General features: G+C 33.0%; 2 protein-coding genes across 13 annotated transcripts in view; both read right to left on the reverse strand.

Annotated features, from left to right (window-relative positions):
- Positions 1 to 23,390, reverse strand: part of LOC126748056 (uncharacterized) — a 1,030,708-nt gene that overhangs the window by 565,618 nt on the left and 441,700 nt on the right. For 2 of the 11 annotated variants that reach the window (XR_007664603.1, XM_050457051.1), the window contains exons 5-6: positions 7,495 to 7,584; positions 7,050 to 7,442 (exon numbers count right to left, since the gene is read on the reverse strand). The exons of 8 other annotated variants lie outside the window; for them this stretch is intronic. Coding sequence is in view for 2 of the 3 variants with exons in the window: in XM_050457051.1 (XP_050313008.1) it covers positions 7,519 to 7,584 (66 nt within the window). In the remaining variant the exon portion in view is untranslated. Of the gene's footprint in view, positions 1 to 7,049; positions 7,443 to 7,494; positions 7,585 to 23,390 lie in introns of those variants that run through there. One more of the 11 variants, XM_050457030.1, reaches the window with a different exon arrangement.
- The window catches only part of LOC126748063 (uncharacterized), a 173,665-nt gene continuing 158,664 nt past the window's right edge, over positions 8,390 to 23,390 (reverse strand). For both annotated transcript variants that reach the window (XM_050457071.1, XM_050457072.1), the window contains one exon: positions 8,390 to 8,540. The gene's annotated coding sequence lies outside the window, so the exon portion shown is untranslated. The remainder of the gene's footprint in view (positions 8,541 to 23,390) is intronic.

The raw sequence follows: 23,390 nt of genomic DNA on the forward strand, positions 1-23,390 counted from the left end.
ATGGGACTCAAGTTTTTAGTTTTTTATATCTAAATATAAACATCCTTAAGTGCCTTTATTACTCTACTTACTTACTATGTGTCTACTAATATTATTAAATTAAATTTTTTATTGTTTGCTTTTTGGTAATAAATATATAGTATATATATTCATTACCAAATATATATATATATATATATATATATATATATATATATATATATATATATATATATATACATTTAGCAATTCACCTACCCAACGATTTTCAGATTTTTTTTGATTGTTTAGCAAGCTTACCTTAAATCGATTATATTAAAAGAAAAAAATCCTTGAATGAACCAATTTTTAAGAAAAAAACGATAATTTACGTTGTATTCGACCATATACAAATTTGTTATGCTTATATTTACTTATGAACACAATAATATTAGAAATATACTATGGTATTATCATGGGCTAACGACTTTTCTATTGATCTAAAATATTTTTATTTTGAATCTCCAATAAGTAAATAAAAATATAACAATATGAAAATAAGACTTTTTGTTAACAACATTGTCTTGTTTACTTTTAGAACGTTGACGTTTATAGTGTCAAATATCAAATTATTAACATATCCTGTTCCGAAAAATTGAACAAAATCTTCCACATTGACAGATAATATAACTTATGACAGATAATATACTTAAATTAATATAAAAACTTACCTTTGATTTTGTAGAATAAAACTAACTGGGCGAAACAAAATCTAAAACATTCAATGAGCCAAATTTGTCAAAAAACTGCTTGTTTGACGACTTTAAAGGAAGCAATCGCCAGCACAATAAAATTCAACTGCTTACGCCTCCAAATCACTTACCTAAAAATGACAAACGAACAAACTTATAACTAAAACCGATTAATATAACTTCGAAATAATTAATATTCCTCAAAATAAGCACAAAATAAACCCTAAAAATTTCCCGAAAGAAATTTTATAACGCTTATAATGCACAAAGGAATCTAAAATGAATGTTTATTTACGCTGGTTACCCCGGATACCGCTCCATATACGTTTATTTGTCAAAAGCACGGTTAACTTTGTCCTTGTAGTTTTAAGGTGCTTCTATGTAGCGATAATTTAATGGAGCGATTCGCAACGGCGACATTTAAGCGTAGTCGTCACTGCCGAACTTTTTTTTTGCTAGGTTTGGGTTATATTCATTGTAGGATTTTACGAATAGGTTTCTGGGTTTTTGTATATAATATTAATGTTATAATATTTAATATTATTATTGTAATATTTAATATTAATATTATAATATAAGTTGATGTTAACAATTTTTGCTTTCAATGGTGTTTGAGATTCGTGGTGACCATCAACGTAAACTTGTCAAACGCAATATTTTTATAGAAGTATTTTTTAAAATTTAGATTTCCTTTATTAAGTCTAATTTGTTTTTTATTTATAATTTAATCGACATAGGGAATGTTAGTGAAGAAAATGCTTTTCTTATAAAAAAGTTAAAATACAAAATGTTAGTAATTATTCAAGAGCTACGCTTAGAAGAGCTACTAGCTTTAGAATCCGATATATTAGTAAACGTATGAAAAAAACAAAAAAAAACTATTTTTTTCCCACTGTACTATTTTTTTCCAAAATTGGTTACAGGCAAATTTTAATGTGAACCTTAAACTGAAAATCCTGAGGGATAAAAGCCAAAGGAAAAAAAATTTTTTTTTGCTCCAAAATCGAAAGGGGTATGTATATCCACAAAAAAAATTGGAAAAAACGGTTTTTATTTTTTTTTAAATAAACTATAAGACTAACAACATTTTGTCTTTTATAAAAGTTATGAGGAATATAACGAGGTATTCGTACGTTAAAACGAATCGGTTTTAGCTATCATAAAGTCGGAGAAAATAAAGAAAAACCATGAAACATAAATATCGAATTATCAAGGGTCCTATGGGAAAATTTTAATTTTTTATTTGTCTATCCTGTACTACTTTTAAGTACCTTTAAAAAAGGTTATTATGGATTTGACTCTAAAATAAACGGAATACCTATTTCTTTGTATTTTTCGATTTTGAAGCAAAACCCGGGCTCAAAATGAGCATTTTTTCAAAATATGCTCCGATTTCAAAATTTTTTTCTTCTGGTTAAAAACCATTCAAAAACTAGTAAAAAAGCCTAATAACAAAAATTTCCACGAGCTATACGAGTCCCACAATATAAAGTAACCGAAATACGAGTACCACAATTGTAATAAAATATAAAAAGAATTAACAGGAGGAAAATAAGGAATAATAGTAACCATTACCGAATTGAATCGAAGCTATAGAAGTCGAGATATTAGTAAAAATGTGAAAAAAAATAAAAGAAAACTCGTTTTTTTCCACGGTAGCATTTTTTTCCAAAATTGGTAACAGCCAAATTTCAATATGAACCTTAAACTGAAAATCCTGAGGGATAAAAGCCCAAGGAAAAAAAAATTTTTTTTGCTCCAAAATCGAAGGGGTATAGCCATGAAAAATTTCGAAAAATGGTTTTTATTTATTTTTTAATAAACTATAACTCTGACAACTTTTTGTATTAAATAAGAGTTCTTCGCTTTATTAAGAGGTATTCGCCTGTCAAAACGAATTGGTTCTAGTTATTATACAATCGGAGAAAATTGGAAAAAACTATTAAACATAAATATCGATTTATCAAGAGCCCTATGGAAAAATTTCAATTTTTTATTTTTCTATCCTGTACTACTTCAGAGTATCTTTGAAAAAGATTATTACCAATTTGACTCTAAAATGAACGGAAAACCTATTTCTTTGCATTTTCCGATTTTCGAACAAAATCCGGGGTCAAAATGACAATTTTTTCAAAATATGCTCCGAATTCAAAATTTTTTTTTTTGGTTAAAGACCATTCAAAAACTAGTAAAAAAGCTTAATGCCAAAATTTTCCACGATTTATACGAGTGCCACAATATAAAGAGAAAGATTAGGTCCCGTAAGAATTAATGTTTGGGGATAAGAAAACCGGGTTTTTTCGTGGATTTTTTTGATTTTTCAGTTTTATTTTTGAGAGCTAATAGTAATAAGATATAAAAAGAATTAACAGGAGAAGAATAAAAAATAAAAAAAAACCATAAATAAATTGAATCGAAGCTATAGAAGCCGAGATATAAGTAAAAATGTGGGAAAAACAAAAAAAACTGTTTTTTTTTCCACTGTACAATTTTTTTTTCCTAAACTGTTTATTGGCAAATTTTAAAGTATAGGGCTTACTTACTTACTTATCTAACAATTTCCAGTAAAAAAACTCAATAAAAAAATAATTTTTTTTTTGGTCGAAAATCGAAAGGGGTATACCCACGAAAAATTTCGAAAAAATGATTTTTATTTTTTTCTAAATTAACTGTAAGTCTGATAACTTTTTGTTTTAAACAAAAGTTCTCAGGAATATTACGAGGTATCCGTATGTCAAAACGAATCGGTTCTAGCTATCATAGAATCGGAGAAAGTTAAGAAAAACTATAAAACATAAATATCGAATTATCATGAGCCCTATGGAAAAATTTTACCTTTTTATTTTTCTATCCTGTACTACTTTAGAGTACCTTTAAAAAAGGTTATTACCGATTTGACTCTAAAATAAACAGAAAACCTATTTATTTGCATTTATCGATTTTCAAACAAAATCCGGCCCAAAATGAAAACTTTTCAAAACATGCTCCAAATTCAAAGTTTCTTTTTTCTGGCTAAAGACCATTCAAAAAGTAATGAAAAAGCTTTATAACAAAATTTTTCAAAATTTATAATAATGCTACAATATTACGAAAGAAGATAAGTTCCCTTTAAAGCCTATGTATTCAAACCGATGATTTTTTAATTTTTTTTTTAAAGGCATATTTAAGAAATAATTTAACTAATTAAGATAAAAGGAATAGGGTAATACAAAATATTATCTACAAATTTATACATATCATCTAATAGCAAATTTCAATCAAATAGGAAATTTTGATTTGACGTGACCCTAGAACTCAATATTTTAAAATTTTGTAAAAAATCAACAATTGCATCCTAAATAAACCCCAAATTCCAAATTTGAACCCAATCGGATCAATAGCAAAAAAGTTATGGAAGTCACGTGACTTAAAAATTCAACATGTCAAATTTTTGTCAAAATTTATTACTTGCATCCTAAATAAAGCCCAAATACAAAATTTTACCCAATCGGAACAATAGCAAAAGAATTATGAAAGTCACGTGACTTTAAAATATAATTTGTCAATTATCTGTTAAAATTTATTAATTGTATCCTAAATAAAGCATAAATACCAAATTTGAACACAATCGGACTCATAGCAAAAAAGTTACAATAGTCACGTGACCCGGAAGTCAAATGTCAAATATCTGTGAAAAATTAATAATTGCATCCTAAATAAACCCCAAATACCAAATTTCAATCAAATCGGACAAATAGGAAGTTTTGATAGTCACGTGACCTTAAAACATAGTCATGTCAAATATCTGTAAAAATTTATTAATCTTATCCGAAATAGGTACTAGGTACCAAATTTCAACCAAATCGCACCAATACCAAAAAAGTTATGATACTCGACTAACCTTAAAAATCAATAATTTCAAAAAATTTTTATTTATATCCCAAAAGCAATGTCTAAGAATTGTTAACATCTATTAATAACAAACTAAATAGTAAAAACTCACCTAATATCTAAATTTTTATTTTAAATTAAATAGATCATTACGACTGACCCGTGTATATATTCGAATAATTTTAATAAAATAATCGGGCAAATTTCATTTCGTCTCACCCCGGTATAAAACCACTGACTTTTCAAAAAAACGGCATTTTTCGAAGACGTCAAAATGTTTGCCGAATTTTCCTGGCCGCAATACACAATTTCCCCAAATGATATGCACAGATTCGGAAAGCCCATTCATTTTCTGATTCGGTGCTTCCTTTCCCTGATCGTTTCCGGTTCATTTTCATTCATAATTTTACAAAAAACCCAACCAAGTCCCGGCCACCTGTCACGAGCAAAAAATTTTTACCCACCATGCGTCAAAGTATTGTTCCCACTAGCCATTTCATCAGAGTTTAGGTTGACACCTCCAATTACCTGCAAAAACGCAAAAAAATGGACTTTTTTCATAAAATCGCATTTTTCGGGTACTTGTACTATCGCTGGAACCCTGAAATTTTAGTATGTGTTGTAAAACAAAATTTCAGATCCTTTAGATGTTGTTTGATCTTTTCACCATGTACAGGGACGCCGCAAATGAATTAAACGCAAAAATTCGAATTGCTCAGAACCTATTGAAGTTGGAAGATTGTAATTTTACATAAATAATGGGGTTATTAAAGTATTTAATCCCTGAGAATATAAATCGTCCAGGTTCCACCACTAAAAAGTTATTAAATAAAATGTGATTTTTAGGTGGGACCTTCATGGGTAAAGTTCATTATTGCTCGCCCTGTATGGCTTACGAAAATTTCGGTTATATGGCATATGAAAGGTAAAAGATGAAGTTATTTTTTGAAAAAAAAATTTTTCTCAAAATTAGTATCGTTTGTAAAGTCTTTTATGCCTAGAATTTTCAATTTTTTTACGAATTTTTGACTTTGAGACAGTACCGCTCCGTTTGGTGGTACCGGAAAAAAAATGTTTACGGATCCATCATTCTCAATGTATTGAGAGACCCTATGCCAAATTTCATCGTTTCGCTAGCCATACAGCCAAACATATGAATTTTTATTTCCAAAAAAACACGATTTTTCGCACCCGAGGTCGCGTGCATAATATAGTCGCAGACGCTCCTATAATTTTCCTTTCAATTGCCACAAAAAACATTAAAATCTTTTATTTTGTTACAGAAAAAAATTACAGGAGGAAGCAGAGGAGAAGGAACTGGGGAAGGATACAGCGGCAACAAGAACAATCGGTTCTACATAAACAAAGTAATATATAACTTTTTTATACTAATTTTATTTTTAAATTTATATAGATTAAAGTTTGTTATATATTATTTTTTTTAGAAGTATTACTATCGGTAGTAACCGATGCCATGGCCTCTGTGGCCTACGCCGTGTTGAACCACACGGGGGCCACTACAAGCGGGTACCAGTGGCGAGGGGGCTCGAGGAGGGGCCGAGGTCGTGGCAGGGGAAGGGGGAGGGTAGAGTAGGTTTTAATTTTAGATTCATTTAATTTTTTATGTTATTTATTAATGTTTATGTAATTTTTTATGTTATTTATGTTAAGTTATAGTTAAGTTATTTAATAAGTTATTGATAGTATGTAAGTTATAGTTATGTAGATAGTAAAGTCCAGTTCAACGGACTGTCATCCACCTTCTATTTACATTGTTTGGCAGGTGGAATGATGGTGTTTTGACGGGTGACCATTCTAATATATCGTTGCACTGGACTTGATAAGTTGTTGCGTTTTATTATTTTTTAATAAAAAAAAACAAATAAATAGTTTATTATTTATACTGGATTGCCTGTATTATTCTAAAAGTGAAAGTCTTTTGAGAAAAGTGTGAAAGGGTTTTTTAACTTTAATAATATCCTAAAGGCAGGCTATAGACTGCGCTATATCTGTGTTATACTTGTATATTGCTCATTGAATTAAACTAAACGCTATAAAAATACGCAATGAAAATCTAAGAACAATGAAAACGTTTCAATGTTTTAAGTTGACAATACACAAATGTTCACAGTAGCTTCCAATTTCTCATAAGTAAATAAATAAAAAATCCATTAAACTTTATTTTTTTGTAGTAAGCAAGTGGAGCGTTTCTATAGATAATTTTAACTCATACTTACTACTGGTAAGAGATGTGTTGATAAATGATTGAATAGTTTTTATTTTTTAAAAGAGAGTCTCAAAGAAGTTTTTCCGTTAGTTGTTCTGTAATATATCTGAGTGAACAAAAAATAAAAATAAAATGTTTGTGATATTTAAACATCATAAATCTAGAGCTTCCATGGAAGATCATTTTTATATTTATATATGTGATGTTCATTGGTGTTTCTGAAATGCAATAAAACTCTATAGTAATAACACGTATATATTATATATAATTATATCTTAACAAAATATAAAAATATTGATATTGGAATCACAAACAAAAAGCATTAATAATTAAAATCTACTGTATTCGAAATTGGTTATTTGTATTCTATTATTTAATTTTTAGTCAAACCTCAGGCTTCATAAGTTGACAGCGAAAGGGAAAATAATTATTACAACAACAATGAGAAAACGTAATTATAAAATTATCTAGAATTATGAAATTTTTTACTCCATTTTATTTCTCTCTTCAGAAACACTAGTATTGGTAAATTCTTCTGCGGCGGCCTCTGCTATTATAGTATGTAGCCGTCGGATAAGGGTAGGGTGTCGAGGAGGCGGGTATAGGGCATATATTGCTCTCGTAGGTTCTTTTTTCTGTAATAATTAGACAATTAATTTTAAAAAATTATATAAAAGCAACGTTTACCTATATTCTCCACAGGTTGGCAGTCTATTTTTGGAAAGAGCGGTACCAGAGTTGTATCAAAGTAGTAATATCGTCTTCAATCTTAATTTCCTAAATACAATATAATAAAGAATATATGATAAAAAAATATTAAATTACTATGACAAAACATTTGTCACAATCAGAAGATAATGTTGCTGAAAAAAGAATTTTATTTGTTTAAGAATCATCCAGGACTTTCTCTAAAAAATTCTTAATAAATTAATATAATAATATCTCATATTTATATCATGAACATTTATAACGAAAACTGATTTTACGAGGTTATGCTGTTTTAAATTAATATAGCATATTTAAACAAAACAGACATGGTCTGTTGATTTGCTATTTTTACAGATAAACCATACATTTCCATATCACATTGAAAATAAACCATGAAATATAAATTAAAGAATTAATTGTGCTTAGTAGCCACATAGCAAAATTATATGTTTTACAGATAAATATGAAATTGTATAGTTTACTCTCCCAGAGAGACTTTTATATTTAAATATATATTTAAAAATATATATAAAACTAGAAAAGGGATTTTCATTGAGAAAGCGAATGATTAATAGTAAGCCATGCCAATAGCACAAGGCACTTCTACAATTATCTACTATTTACCACTCACTAATCTTTATACTCCGACTTTTGATACCTCAAGACTTATTAATAGCAAAAGTTGCCTCGCCGAATGAAAAATCCGTCACCCATTGCAATAAGTAATTACATGCATTATAACAAATTGGCCATTAAGCTAGGTTTAATCACTTATCGCATAAGATGACTCTAATATATAAAGATATCACGTAGTGAAATCTTTTGGGGGGCGGGAGATCATAACCTAGTATCTGAATCAAAGTGCGTCAAGAGTTTCGGTTACAGTGGGGCCGGATAACCCCTGGATGCATGTTAAGCTAGAAGTGTGAGTAAACTGATGTTTTATTTGCTTGCAATGCAAAACTCACTGCTCATACTATTTGAATACTGCTTTGCTCATTTGTAATTTTGTTTATGTTAAATAGGTTTGTCCTAGTATTTTAAGAAAATTTAGCATTTTTCTAAGAGCAATAAGTATACATCTTCTAAAGTGTTATCAAACCCAGACATTCTAGTTATGCGATTATCATCACATTTCCACCATTGATCGTTATAATTAACTATAGATGTATAATGACCAGATCCAATGGTGTGTCCATGATGCTTAACAACACTTTTTACTCGGAATATTTGCTCATCCAAAATAACACTTTCAGAGGCAAAATTGTAAAATTTGGTATTTATCTTATTCCCTTGAGGGCCAATTCTCTGAAGACATACTACCAAATATTTATGGCATATATGGGCATAATCTATCAGAGTCTTTTAGCATTAACATTGAATTAAAATCAATTAAATTGCCACAGTTTTCAGGAAAATAAAGAAAATGAGTGTATATTAATTGCTCATTTTCATTCATATTAATATTACAGTTTTGACAATTTAAAAGTTCATGACCATTAGCTTTTATGAAAATGCTAAAATCATCTGCATCTAATCTTCTGATTAAAGATTGACAAAATGATTGAGCATCCATTTGTTGATTTACAGCAAAATTTTCACCATTTCGACCAGACACCAATTGTCGAACTTTTAATGTGGAATTAATTTTGGTGAGCATAATATCATTTAGAATACTGTTTAGCGCTGTATTTCGCTTTGAAATGGAAAAGCGAAATTCAGGTAAACATAAAAATGACTGTACGATGCTATTTGCATAACATGATACCATATCGGTATTTAATAAAGCAGGCGGTTTAGTAAATAAGTTGGGGTTGTTTTCATCATCTGAACTAATATCTACTACCATATTGTCATTATTATCTTCTACACTTTGGTAAGTAGAGATATCCAATGAATTTTGTGTTGGTAAAATTTGCATTTGCTTGGTATTAAATTTTAGTTCAGTAGAGCCTTTGTTACAGGTTTAATCTCCAACAGATATATTAATTGATTTATTAATTTTTTTTACCAAGATAAAGTAAATCGCAACCATAGTTTCATAAAATAATTTATTTAAAAATCATACATAAATATACATACTACACAGATATGATATACCGTTAAGATGGTCCCTCCTAACATACCCGATCTGAAACGCAAGGAAAACCATTATTGGATGACGAAAGTAAATAATAATATGGGATATTGTTTCATTGTTTTGTTGATTGAATAGAATTAGGAACTGCCATTGATTTTGCATTGATTTTACCTTGCAGGCCTATTTTAGATTTTAATGAATACTGAGCACATATTAACTATTTGTTTATTTTGTTCAAATCATAAGGATCAATAGTGATAAGAATGTTAATGTCAATCTGGTCTGTCAGTTTTTTTTTTGTAAATTATTGTTGCTAAACCATGGCCTCAAGTTATAGATTGCTCCATAGTTGCAAATTACTTAAACCAATGATTGGTACCAGATAGTACCCAGTAGTTAAACCCAGCATGTCAACACCTAGGTACTTGACAGATAAATGCATTCCTTAAAATTTGGAGGGAACTGACAATCCTATTTTTAATAGATTCATTCTTTATCTGGTTCTAGAGTATGACAGATAGTTTCGCTTAATGCGGATGTGAAAAGGTAGACCCTATCTTAGCCTATTTTTTTTTGTAGTTACTAGTATGTGCTAGGATAGCTTAATTGCTGATTTTCTAAGTAGGCCTAAGAGTTTATAGGGCTCCTTGTTTTTGTTGTGTTAAATAAACCCCAGAAAAGGCCACATTCCATCTTCGGTAAGTTAGCACATGTTACATGCCTAAGTCATTTTCCTATTTTTTTCATCTAATTACTTTCTTATTTGCATGCTTTTCGGTTTAACTCAAAAGAACATCAATGCATCCAACTTTTTAGAGAGCAATTTTATAAAATTTAACTTACTTACCCACACAAAAATGCCATAAAATTGACAGCCATGTCGAACCTCATGTGTGGTCCCCATTTTTAGGCCTTCCTGTACCTTCTGCTTATCCTCTGCTTATGCTTTTGCTGCATTTTTATTGTTACTGCTTCCACCTCACTTGCTACTCCACGTGTTACCACATCAAGTCGCTTGGATCATCACCTCCGGAACCTGCATTCCTTCCAATCGGCTACACCTAATACCGATTGCCCTCCACTACCTGCTAGACATTCTGGAAGCATCCTAACTGGTCGATCTGCTGCTGCCTCTTTTGACCCAAACGTATAGCTGCCAACAAAGGAGCCCCATTCAGATCAGGTGGGCCCTGCTACCAGTCGGAGAGACTCAGAATTTCAGGTAGCCCCTTTTTCTTTTTGGCTTGGTTCTTCAGGTATTCATTTATCGGTTCGTCGCAATTTATAGATTTTTTTTTTTTTTTGAATTAATATGTAGAAATGATCGCAGATTTTAAATTCAATTTAGTAAAATTGTTTATATAACCACCATCACTGATTTGATTTGAAATTGGGAACTGAGTATATACGTATATGCGAGGTATTGTCAGATGTACAATTGAATAAGTATTAAGTGCTAAATTTTACTTTATTTTCTTTCTCATAATTTTAAATTTCATAACTATAACTTAAGTATTAGAGCATTACTGTCTTTGTATTTATTTTTTTTTGAATTGAGGTTATAGATTAAATTAGTTGTCAATTATGACATTGATTTATCTTTCAATACTAAAGCTGGGTTTAACGATATAAAGCTGCGTTTTCTTTGCGTGCCCTAATAAAGGCTAATAATCATAACCCTGGAACCCACATTTAGGCATTGTGCGAGAAACAGTGCAATAAATTTGGCGCCTAACGTGTCAGTTCATGCTTTACCAATTTTTTTTTTTTCTAATAACTCTTGATTATATTAAACATTAGCAGTTAATTTTGATTAGTTGTTTTAGAAGGTTGACTTTACCATTCTTATTTTTTTGACGTTTTCATCAGTTCAGTGTTTCTTCTCATTTAAAAAAAAAAAGAGAATTATCAAATTTTATTTAGGTTGGTGACCAATTACCAAAAACCAAGGAAATATCTTCAGGTGTTGTAGGGAAGGATAAATGATTCAAGTGTTATAGGATTACAGGGTGGTGTGAAGGTGAAAAAAGAAAGGGAAAGGAAAAAGAAAGAAAAGGGAAGAAAAGGAAAAACATTTTTTTTTTAATTCTTGAATAGAGGTATTGTCGAGAAGAAGTAGTACTTTATAAAGTATCATAGAGATATATATTTTCTTTTTCATTTTCTTTTATTATAGTTTGATTTGCTTTAGATAAATTGTTGGAACTTTGATTATGTAATTTTTTTAATGCGAACATCTATTTGTTGAAGTAATTATGAGTGATTAACATAATCGAAAAGTTTTTAAATATTTTGTTTTTTTTTTATATTTTTTTCTTTGATTTTTTTTTAAATCTGTTCATGCGCAGTACTGTAGTAAGTGTGTATAATAAGCTTATTTACTGGTATTACCTTTGATTGATTTTTAAGACTTCTTTTGGTTTTTTTTTTTAATTAATTTATTTATTTTTTTTGAAGTACCTGACTATTCTTACTTCTTATTAGTAGGTCTGAATGATAAATATAACTATAGTCTTAACTGCTCTTATACGTAGTGTATTTGCTGTTGGACTTTGATTCCTTTTTTTTTTAATTTTTTTTTCTTAGGAAAGGGTGGGGGTGTCCTTTGGATACTTAATCATATTTTCCTTTTAATTTTTTTTTTTTTAGCTTATTTATTTAATTAACGTTATTAAATTATATATAATATATCTATAAATATATATATTTTTTTTTGTCCCTCTATTTTGACATTTGAAATGGATGTTAATTATCTAGGTGGTGAGGAACTAAAATATGAGTTACACATTCGAGGTCTCCCATTAACCGGTTCTTTCGCTCAAAAACGAACCAGTCTTCGTGAGTCCTTGCGGTTGGAACGGGAGAAACACATTGATCCTCCTAGTTCCACTGCCTTCGACACGGATAGTGAGCTTTGCCTTTGTCGTAGTAAATTAATATCTATTGAACGGGATATTAAGACTCTCGGAAAGGATTATTGTGATGGAGAATCCAAACGGATTAATACCCTCTTGTTGCATTTGTACCAGCGTATCAATCGAGTCCATGCGGTGTCAGAAGTAGAGTCGGTTTTAAAAAATGAGATTGTAACTTCATGCACTAAACTTTTTGGTGATCTTAATCTTGCTTCTCAAGGTATCATGCCTTCTTGCTCTTATGCCAACAAACCACCAGCTATTACCGTAACAGGAGCCACTCCATCTCACGAATCCCATGAATCCTTAAATACAGAAGACAACTTAGTAGTTTCAAATGACTTAATTGTTTTGAGTGATGAGGAATCTACACCTGTTGAAGAATTTGAAGCGGAACGTGTTAATTCCAATGTTGCTGCCGCATCGACTTCACAATGCGAGGTTGCAGAGCAGTCGAACCATTTGAATAATGTCCAGTCTGGTACTTCTACGTCCTTTGCACATTCAGCTATTAATAGGGAGTTGCCTCAGATTGAATCTCATAGCGATGCAGTACCCTATGGGACTACTTCCAATCCGTCTTTGACACAACAGTCTAGACTTCCACTCCAGGATTTATTGGAGCTTGCTCAAAGCAGTTGTCCTTATTTTAATCCTCAGCAGAGAACGTCAAGTACATCTGAGTCAAGACCTTCCTATGGTCGTTTCATGCAGCGCGACGGATCCAGAGTCTTTCAGTCTTCCGGAAATGAACTTAATGCAAAGTCCTCAATATCTTCGAATCCTATATCACAACCTCCTGTAAGTCAAATTAACTGTTATCCAGTAAGTTCAGCAAATGAGTCTCAATCAATGAGTCGTCAATCACAGGTTCGTTTTGAACCCCCCGTGGTTCATGCATCTCCTCCAGCAAACTCCACTGCTCATGGAGACAACTTGTCCCAGTCCATACCAATCAACGACTTAGTTCGTCCTTTGGAAGAAGTAAATTTTTCTCCGACGGACACATCGAATCGAACTTACGGGCGTGATCCGAGACAACTATCGCATCCCTCATACCATACACATGATGTGTTTCGATGGAATATTAAGTTTAATGGACAGACTAGTGTTAACGACTTTCTAGAGAGAGTTGAGGAAATACGTTTATCTCGAGGTGTACTTAAGGAGCAGTTACTCCGGTCTGCACCAGAGTTGTTTACTGGCGATGCCCTTCTTTGGTATCGTACCAATAAATTTGCCAGTTGGGATGATTTAGTAACTAAATTGAAAGATTCCTTTCGGCCTTATGACTATGAATATGGTTTGTGGGATGAAATACGTAGGCGCACCCAAGGATCACAAGAACGCGTCCTTACGTTTATTGTCGCAATGGAGAGTCTGTTTCGAAAACTTTCAGAAAGTCCCTCCGAATCAGTCAAACTTAACCTTATTCGTCGAAATTTACTTCCTTATATTCAAAGTAGGCTTGCTACCCATGAAATCCATGATCTTCACGAGTTGACTAGGTTAAGTCGAGCAATTGAAGAGACCGAAGCCAGAGTGCAGAGATTTGTCCCACCCCCCACAAACATTAGACAGCTATTAGAACCTGAACTTGCCTACAGAAAACCCAATCATCACGTAGCGTCAATTGAGTCTTATTCAGAGCCTAGTGATGTTAAGCCGATTATTCCTAATAATCATTCGGCTTATTCAACTTCTATAGATGCAGTTTCTTCTGTTGTAACCTGCTGGAATTGCGGTGACAGCGGATATCGTTTTCGTAAATGTTCTAAGCCCAAAACGTTCTTTTGTTTCCGATGCGGAAAGAGAGACGTTAGTGCAAAGACTTGTCCAACATGCTCAAAAAACGAGGCATCGGCAAGAGCATAGGCCGTCCCTCTTGCCTATCTTTTGAATCGCAATCGGCTATTAGTCTATCCAAACATGTTCGTACTTCCGCCGTCCTTGATTTCGTCTTGGCACATGCCAAAGGTGATGAGCGTCCTTATCTGCACATAGACATTTTTGGAAAATCACTATTAGGTTTACTTGATAGTGGAGCATCTCGAACTATTATTGGTTCTGCCGGATGGTCTGTTTTGTCTACTTATTGCAACCTTAAACAATCTGGGGCCACTGAGTGCACTGTAGCCAATGGACAACAATGTTCAATAAAAGGAATTGTGACCTTACCTATGAGGCTTCGCACTCGCGTAGTCCTTATGGATGTTTTGGTTGTTCCCTCCCTACCCCATTCCTTGATCTTAGGTATTGATTTTTGGACTCGTATGGGGATCATACCTGACCTTAACACTGGGGAATGGCATTTCAAAGATGTTGCTCCATACTACTGTCACGAAACTGCCGCAATTCAATCCGTTGATACTCTGACTCCAACACAAAAAGAAACTCTCGACCGACTTATCGAGGATGTCTTTTCCAACATGAGTTCAACATTGGGTTGTACTAATTTGGTCATGCTAGAAATCAGGACAAATTCAGCACCTATCAAACAGCGCTATTATCCTCTTTCCCGTGCCCTTCAAAAGGATGTCAATACTGAATTGGAACAAATGATTGCCAATGGTATTGTGGAACCATCTATTTCACCCTGGTCATCTCCAATAGTAATGGTTAAGAAAAAAACTGGCGAATGGCGTTTTTGTGTCGATTATCGCGCTTTAAATCGTGTAACCATCAAAGACAGTTATCCCATACCTTTTGTTTCTGCCACTTTAGATAAATTAAGAGATGCCAAGTTCCTTAGTACGTTGGATATTAAGTCCGCGTATTGGCAAATACCTATTGCACCAGAATCTCGCCCTCTTACTGCATTTACAGTCCCTACTAGAGGACTTTTCCAATTTACCCGTATGCCCTTTGGGTTGACTAATGCCCCTGCAGTGTGGCAAAGACTGATCGATTCTGTTATTGGTGTTGACTTGGAGCCATACGTCTTCGTCTATCTTGACGACGTAATCATTTCCACCCCGTCGTTCGAGGAACATATTCGTGTTTTACGTGAGGTCATACAGAGGATCGTTAAGGCAGGTCTAACTCTTAACAGAGAGAAGTGTACCTTTTGTAAACCCGAGTTAAAATATTTGGGGTACATTGTTAATTCTTCCGGTCTACTAGTGGACCCCGATAAGATTGAGGCTATTCTGCGTATACCAACCCCCAAGACTGTTACTGATATTAGAAGAATTGTTGGACTCGCATCTTGGTATCGGAGGTTTGTCCCTAATTTTTCCACGATAGTATCTCCCTTGACCGCATTGACCATGAAGAACGTAAAGTTTGTATGGAGTCCTGAATGTGAAAATGCTTTTAATACTATTAAAGAGAAACTGGTCAGCGCACCGGTTTTATCATGTCCAGATTTTGATCTTCCTTTTATTATCCAATGTGACGCTTCCGATTTTGGACTTGGAGCTGTCCTTTATCAGGTTCAAGGTGACGAAGAGCACGCTATTTGTTTCCTAAGTAGGTCTCTTACCAAAAACGAGCGTCGGTATAGCACAACAGAAAAGGAATGTTTGGCTGTCATTTTCGCCATCGAAAAACTCAGACCATATGTGGAAGGTAGCCATTTTACAGTGGTAACTGACCACTATAGTCTGAAGTGGCTTAATTCAATCAAAGATCCTGTTGGTCGCATTGCTCGATGGGCTGTAAGGCTACAACAGTACGATTTTGACATAGTTCATCGTAAGGGTAAAGACAACATCGTCCCCGATGCATTATCTCGTTCGGTACCAGTGGTAGATGAGGTAGCACCTCTGAATGACATGTCAACGAACGATTCTTCTTTCCTGATCGACAAGTGGTATTCCCGCATGCTAAAACGCGTTAAAGAGCAACCATCTAAGTACCCACTATGGTGGATTTCTAATAATAAGCTCTATAAGCGCACTAAGTCAAAATACCCCGCTTTAGATAATCCTGACGATGCTTGGTTGCAGATTGTACCACGAAATCAACGATCTGATGTCATAAAGGCACATCACGATCCTCCCACCTGTGGTCATCTTGGAGTGTTTAAGACTCTTTCCCGTATTTCACAGAAATATTACTGGCCAAATATGAAGTGTGACGTAGCTAGGTATATTGCCCGATGTCACACTTGCTTAAGGACTAAACCTCTTCAAAAAGTCTCTTCTGGCCACCTTCTTAGTCCACAACCAACCCTGACTAGACCTTGGCAAATCCTCAGTGTAGACCTTGTGGGTCCCTTGCCTCGTTCTCGTTCTGGATATTCCTTCGTATTGTCAGTATATGATTTGTTCAGTAAGTATCCTCTCTTCTTTCCTTTACGAGTGGCTACCGCCAGCAGTATATTAAAATGGCTCGAGGACCATGTACTTTTGGTTTACGGAATCCCTGATAGAATCATTGCCGACAATGGACCTCAGTTTCGTAGTGGGGCTTTCCAAAATAAAATGCAAGAGTATGGTATCCAAATACGTTATACTGCTAATTACCACCCGCAGGCTAACCCTGTAGAGCGTGTCCACCGTGTTCTAAAAACCATAATCTCAAGCTATGTTGATGAGGATCATAGGACGTGGGATCTAATTTTGGCTAAGGCAGGTTGTGCAATCCGATCAGCAAGACACGAAGTTACGGGTCTAACCCCAAACTTTGTAATTTTTGGTAGAGAACTTCGATTTCTGTGTCCCACCCCGACTTTAATTTCTCCATCTAACCCTAATGATTCGGATCCAACTTTGCGATCGAAAACATTGGAAAAGGTATTTGTCGATGTTCAGAAAAGACTGAAAAGGGCTTGCGAGCAACGTAGTAGGCGTTATAACTTACGGCATCGCGATGAGCGTTTTCAACTTGGTCAGGAGGTATGGCAGAGAAATTATGTTATCTCTAATGCTGCCAAAAACTTTACTTCAAAGTTCACGCCTAAATATCTTGGGCCCTACAAGATCAGCAAAATTCTCTCTCCATGGTCCTACGAAGTTTCGGACTTGACAGGCCGCTGTCGTGGAGTTTGGCATGCTAAAGATTTAAAGGCACATCCACCTGATAATAACGTTCAAGATCAAATCTAATGTTAGTATCTAAGTTATAAGTCAGCGTAAATTAATTATTATAATAGATTCGTTTCTTTGTAGTTATTTTGAGGGTTCTTATAATGTTGTATTATATTAAGTATTTTCAAGTTAGGATTTCTTTTATTAGTGTTTTAGTTAGATTAGTTTTTCTTTATTAGGGATTGAATTTCCATTGCAAGTTTCAGGTAAACTTCCTTTTCAGGAAGGAGGGGTGTGTTACAGGTTTAATCTCCAACAGATATATTAATTGATTTATTAATTTTTTTTACCAAGATAAAGTAAATCGCAACCATAGTTTCATAAAATAATTTATTTAAAAATCATACATAAATATACATACTACACAGATATGATATACCGTTAAGATGGTCCCTCCTAACATACCCGATCTGAAACGCAAGGAAAACCATTATTGGATGACGAAAGTAAATAATATTATGGGATATTGTTTCATTGTTTTGTTGATTGAATAGAATTAGGAACTGCCATTGATTTTGCATTGATTTTACCTTGCAGGCCTATTTTAGATTTTAATGAATACTGAGCACATATTAACTATTTGTTTATTTTGTTCAAATCATAAGGATCAATAGTGATAAGAATGTTAATGTCAATCTGGTCTGTCAGTTTTTTTTTTGTAAATTATTGTTGCTAAACCATGGCCTCAAGTTATAGATTGCTCCATAGTTGCAAATTACTTAAACCAATGATTGGTACCAGATAGTACCCAGTAGTTAAACCCAGCATGTCAACACCTAGGTACTTGACAGATAAATGCATTCCTTAAAATTTGGAGGGAACTGACAATCCTATTTTTAATAGATTCATTCTTTATCTGGTTCTAGAGTATGACAGATAGTTTCGCTTAATGCGGATGTGAAAAGGTAGACCCTATCTTAGCCTATTTTTTTTTGTAGTTACTAGTATGTGCTAGGATAGCTTAATTGCTGATTTTCTAAGTAGGCCTAAGAGTTTATAGGGCTCCTTGTTTTTGTTGTGTTAAATAAACCCCAGAAAAGGCCACATTCCATCTTCGGTAAGTTAGCACATGTTACATGCCTAAGTCATTTTCCTATTTTTTTCATCTAATTAATTTCTTATTTGCATGCTTTTCGGTTTAACTCAAAAGAACATCAATGCATCCAACTTTTTAGAGAGCAATTTTATAAAATTTAACTTACTTACCCACACAAAAATGCCATAAAATTGACAGCCATGTCGAACCTCATGTGTGGTCCCCATTTTTAGGCCTTCCTGTACCTTCTGCTTATCCTCTGCTTATGCTTTTGCTGCATTTTTATTGTTACTGCTTCCACCTCACTTGCTACTCCACGTGTTACCACATCAAGTCGCTTGGATCATCACCTCCGGAACCTGCATTCCTTCCAATCGGCTACACCTAATACCGATTGCCCTCCACTACCTGCTAGACATTCTGGAAGCATCCTAACTGGTCGATCTGCTGCTGCCTCTTTTGACCCAAACGTATAGCTGCCAACAAAGGAGCCCCATTCAGATCAGGTGGGCCCTGCTACCAGTCGGAGAGACTCAGAATTTCAGGTAGCCCCTTTTTCTTTTTGGCTTGGTTCTTCAGGTATTCATTTATCGGTTCGTCGCAATTTATAGATTATTTTTTTTTTGAATTAATATGTAGAAATGATCGCAGATTTTAAATTCAATTTAGTAAAATTGTTTATATAACCACCATCACTGATTTGATTTGAAATTGGGAACTGAGTATATACGTATATGCGAGGTATTGTCAGATGTACAATTGAATAAGTATTAAGTGCTAAATTTTACTTTATTTTCTTTCTCATAATTTTAAATTTCATAACTATAACTTAAGTATTAGAGCATTACTGTCTTTGTATTTATTTTTTTTTGAATTGAGGTTATAGATTAAATTAGTTGTCAATTATGACATTGATTTATCTTTCAATACTAAAGCTGGGTTTAACGATATAAAGCTGCGTTTTCTTTGCGTGCCCTAATAAAGGCTAATAATCATAACCCTGGAACCCACATTTAGGCATTGTGCGAGAAACAGTGCAATAACTGATTATATGCTTATATGCAAGGTGTAATATAACATTTACATCGTTTAGCTAAGCGGAAATTTACCAATCTTTCACATTTTGGACCTTATTCTAACTAATAAGTTCAATATTTTCTCCTTTTTGGTCTTGTTATTTATTTACATAATACATGTAGAGGTTAGGTTGTCATTGAAGCTCATATTACATTAAGGCCTACCTTTAACGCTTGCGTTTTCTTCACAATTCAAATAATAACAATGATTTACAGTCCACAGTTAGATTTTGTGTTAAAATAAATAAATAGTAATTAAACTTTCACTCCCGCACCCAAAATGCCATGTATGAGTCCTTCCGTCGCATGAAAACACGGTAAACTCTAAAACTTTACAACTTTGTCGAATGATCACAGCTAAAGGAAGGCGACTTGGTAAAAGATATGCACATATTCGGATTCTCCAGACTCTCTAGAATTATTCCATACCGATTTCGGGAAATTCTGAGCTAATTTAAGTATTTTATCAATGAAAATAAGAAGCAAGACCGAGCCGATTCATTCACTTTGACGTCATGTCACTGATATCATCAAAACTGCGGTAAAAGTCTGCATTAAAATCGCCCGTAGACGTCAAAATCGACCATTTTCAGACGATGTTTTAGGATATAAAAAAGGTTTTTCCCTTATGATTTGTACATGGAAAAATAGTATAAAGCCTTAGGAACAGTTTAACATCAATTCTGGACCGATTCCAATTGGTTTTAGTAGTTAAATTTCGATTATAAAAAGGGTCTTATTTTCGAACGGAAACGGGCGAAAAGCGCAGGTTCCATTGCCTGGGTGACGGGCTTGTTGGGTGCTAGACCACTTATGGATTGTACCATGATCATCGGGCAACGGGGGGGTACAGCATTCCATTGGCCGATTTTTGGCACTTTTCATAAAAAATGGAATTTTCTTGGAAAATGGTAATATTTGAAACAAAACGGTATTTAGTGGATTATAGCCAGATAAATTTCGCGTGTCTGAAGGCAAAAATGGTCTTTCTACGTTGCATAGATATGCCAGTATTAAGCGTCAAAGTTAAAAAAACGTGTAGAGCAAAAACTACTCTACGTAGATGATTGTAGACTAGATCAGAAAAAAGGTCTTAAAGAGTATTATAAATGTTGAAAGTTTCAAATCTCCAAGTGCCACCCTTAAAAAGTTATTAAATAAAATGTGATTTTATATTTTCAATTTTTCGGACCCCTATGAAAAAAATTTTTTATTGCTCGCCCTGTATGGTTCACAAAAATTTCGATTATATGGCATTTGAAAGACAAAGGATGAAGTTTTTTTCTGAAATTTTCTTTTTTCCGAAATAAGTTCCGTTCGGCGGCAAACTCAAAAAAACTAAAAATGCCAAACCTCCTTAAAAAAATTTTTTTTAAAAAAAAGCTCTAAATATATTATTTCTCTTATAAAACTAAGTCTTTTCGCCGAAAAACTTTTTTTATAAAAATTATGTTTTAGCCTCTGGACCATTTTGAATTTTTTTTTTACTCAACTTTGATCGCTTATAGTAAATCACCCTGTATACGGATCTGGCCCAAAAAGTATACAGACCCGTAACCCCCAAGAACCCCTATATTCTGAAAATTTCAGCTCGATTGAACGCTTTAAACTTGAGATCTCGTGAGCAACTCAATTTGTACCCATTTTTTTGCGAATTTTTGACTTCAACTCGGTACCGCTCTCGTTGTGGGTACCGAAAAAAAAAATCGCTTACGGATCCATCATTCCCAATGTATTGAGAGGCCACATGCCAAATTTCATCGTTTCAATAGCCATACAGCCAAAGTTATGAATTTTTATATCCCAAAAAACGCGGTCGCGCGAGGTCTAGGTGACGCTCATAATATAGTCGCAGACGCTCCTATATAACAAGTATAGTCGCTTCGCTCCTATACTTTTGGTCCGTGGGGACCAGTTTGGAACCTTTAGGTCTTGTCTGCGAAAAGCCATAAGGGAATTAAAAAAAAAATCAAAAATTATCAGGTGTACTTAGGTGAGTCGGGGAGGCTAACGTTTACCTGCTGAGGAAAGAGAGGACCAGTTGTTGGGGTATCATGCTTCAAAGAACCATAATTTGTTATATAGTCGCGTTGTGTGTCAATATACTGTCTTATATTTCAAATATCTGTGAAAGTATATTAATTGTATTCTAAATAAAGCCTGAATACCAAATTCGAACAGAATCGGACCAATAGCAAAAAAGTTACGGTAGTCACGTGACCTAGGCTGACACTCAAATGTCAGTTATCTGTCTTAATTTATTAGTTGTATCCTAAATAAACCATAAATACCAAATTCAGAGAGAAGTTCCCATAAGGGTCTATTTATTGAAATAGAACAAACGGGATTTTACGTCGATTTGTTTTAATTTTTCTTTTTATTTTAAAATGTAATAGTAATAAAATATCAAAAGAATTGACAGGAGAAGAATAAGAAATAAAAAAAACCATAAGTAAATTAAATCGAAGCTATAGAAGCCGAGATATAAGTAAAAAAATGGGGAAGAACAAAAGAAAACTGGTTTTTTCCCACGGTATCATTTTTTTTCTTAAAATAATTTATGACAAATTTTAGTTTTAGCCCTAAACTTGTAATTTTCACAAAAAAAACCCAAGAAAAGTTTTTTTTTTTTTGGTCGAAAATCGAAAGGGGTATACCCACGAAAAATTTCGAAAAAATGGTTTTTATTTTTTTATAAATAAAATATAACTCTGACAACTTTTTGTCTTATACAAAAGTTTTCGGGAATATTACGAGGTATCCGTGCGTTAAAACGAATCGGTTCTAGCTATTATACAATCGGAGAAAATTGGAAAAAACTATTAAACATAAATATCGAATTATCAAGAGCCCTATGGAAAAATTTCAATTTTTTATTTTTCTATCCTGTACTACTTCAGAGTATCTTTAAAAAAGATTATTACCATTTTGACTCTAAAATGAACGGAAAACCTATTTCTTTGCATTTTTCGATTTTCGAACAAAATCCGGGGTCAAAATGACAATTTTTTCAAAATATGCTCCGAATTCAAAATTTCTTTTTTCTAGTTAAAAACCATTCAAAAACTAGTAAAAAAGCTTAATGCCAAAATTTTCCATGATTTATACGAGTGCCACAATATAAAGAGAAATATTAGGTCCCATAAGAGTCTATGTATTTACGTCGATTTTTAAAATTTTTCAGTTTTATTCCGAACGGCAATTGTAATAAAATATAAAAAGAATTAACAGGAGGAGAATAAAGAATAAAAGAAACCATCAACGAATTGAATCGAAGCTATAGAAGTCGAGATATTAGAAAAATGTAAAAAAAAATAAAAGAAAACTCGTTTTTTCCCACGGTAGAATTTTTTTTTTTTAAATGATAACTGACAACTTATAATGTAAGCCCTAAGTTGGCAATTTCCAGTAAAAAAAACCCAAAAAAAAAATTTTTTTTTTGCTCCAAAATCGACAGGGGTATAGTCATGAAAAATTGCGAAAAAATGGTTTTTTATTTTTTTGTAAATAAACTATGACTCTGACAACTTTTTCTCTTAAATAAAAGTTCTCGGGAATATTACGAGGAATTCTACTGTTAAAACGAATTGATTATAGCTATCACAGAATCGGAGAAAATTGTAAAAAACTAATAATCATAAATATCGAATTATCAAGAGCCCTATGGAAAAATTTTAACTTTTTATTTTTCTATCTTGTACTACTTCAGGATACCTTTCAAAAAGGTTATTATCG

Source organism: Anthonomus grandis, chromosome 21 (genome assembly GCF_022605725.1).
Source record: "Anthonomus grandis grandis chromosome 21, icAntGran1.3, whole genome shotgun sequence".
Taxonomy (NCBI): Eukaryota; Metazoa; Arthropoda; class Insecta; order Coleoptera; family Curculionidae; genus Anthonomus; species Anthonomus grandis.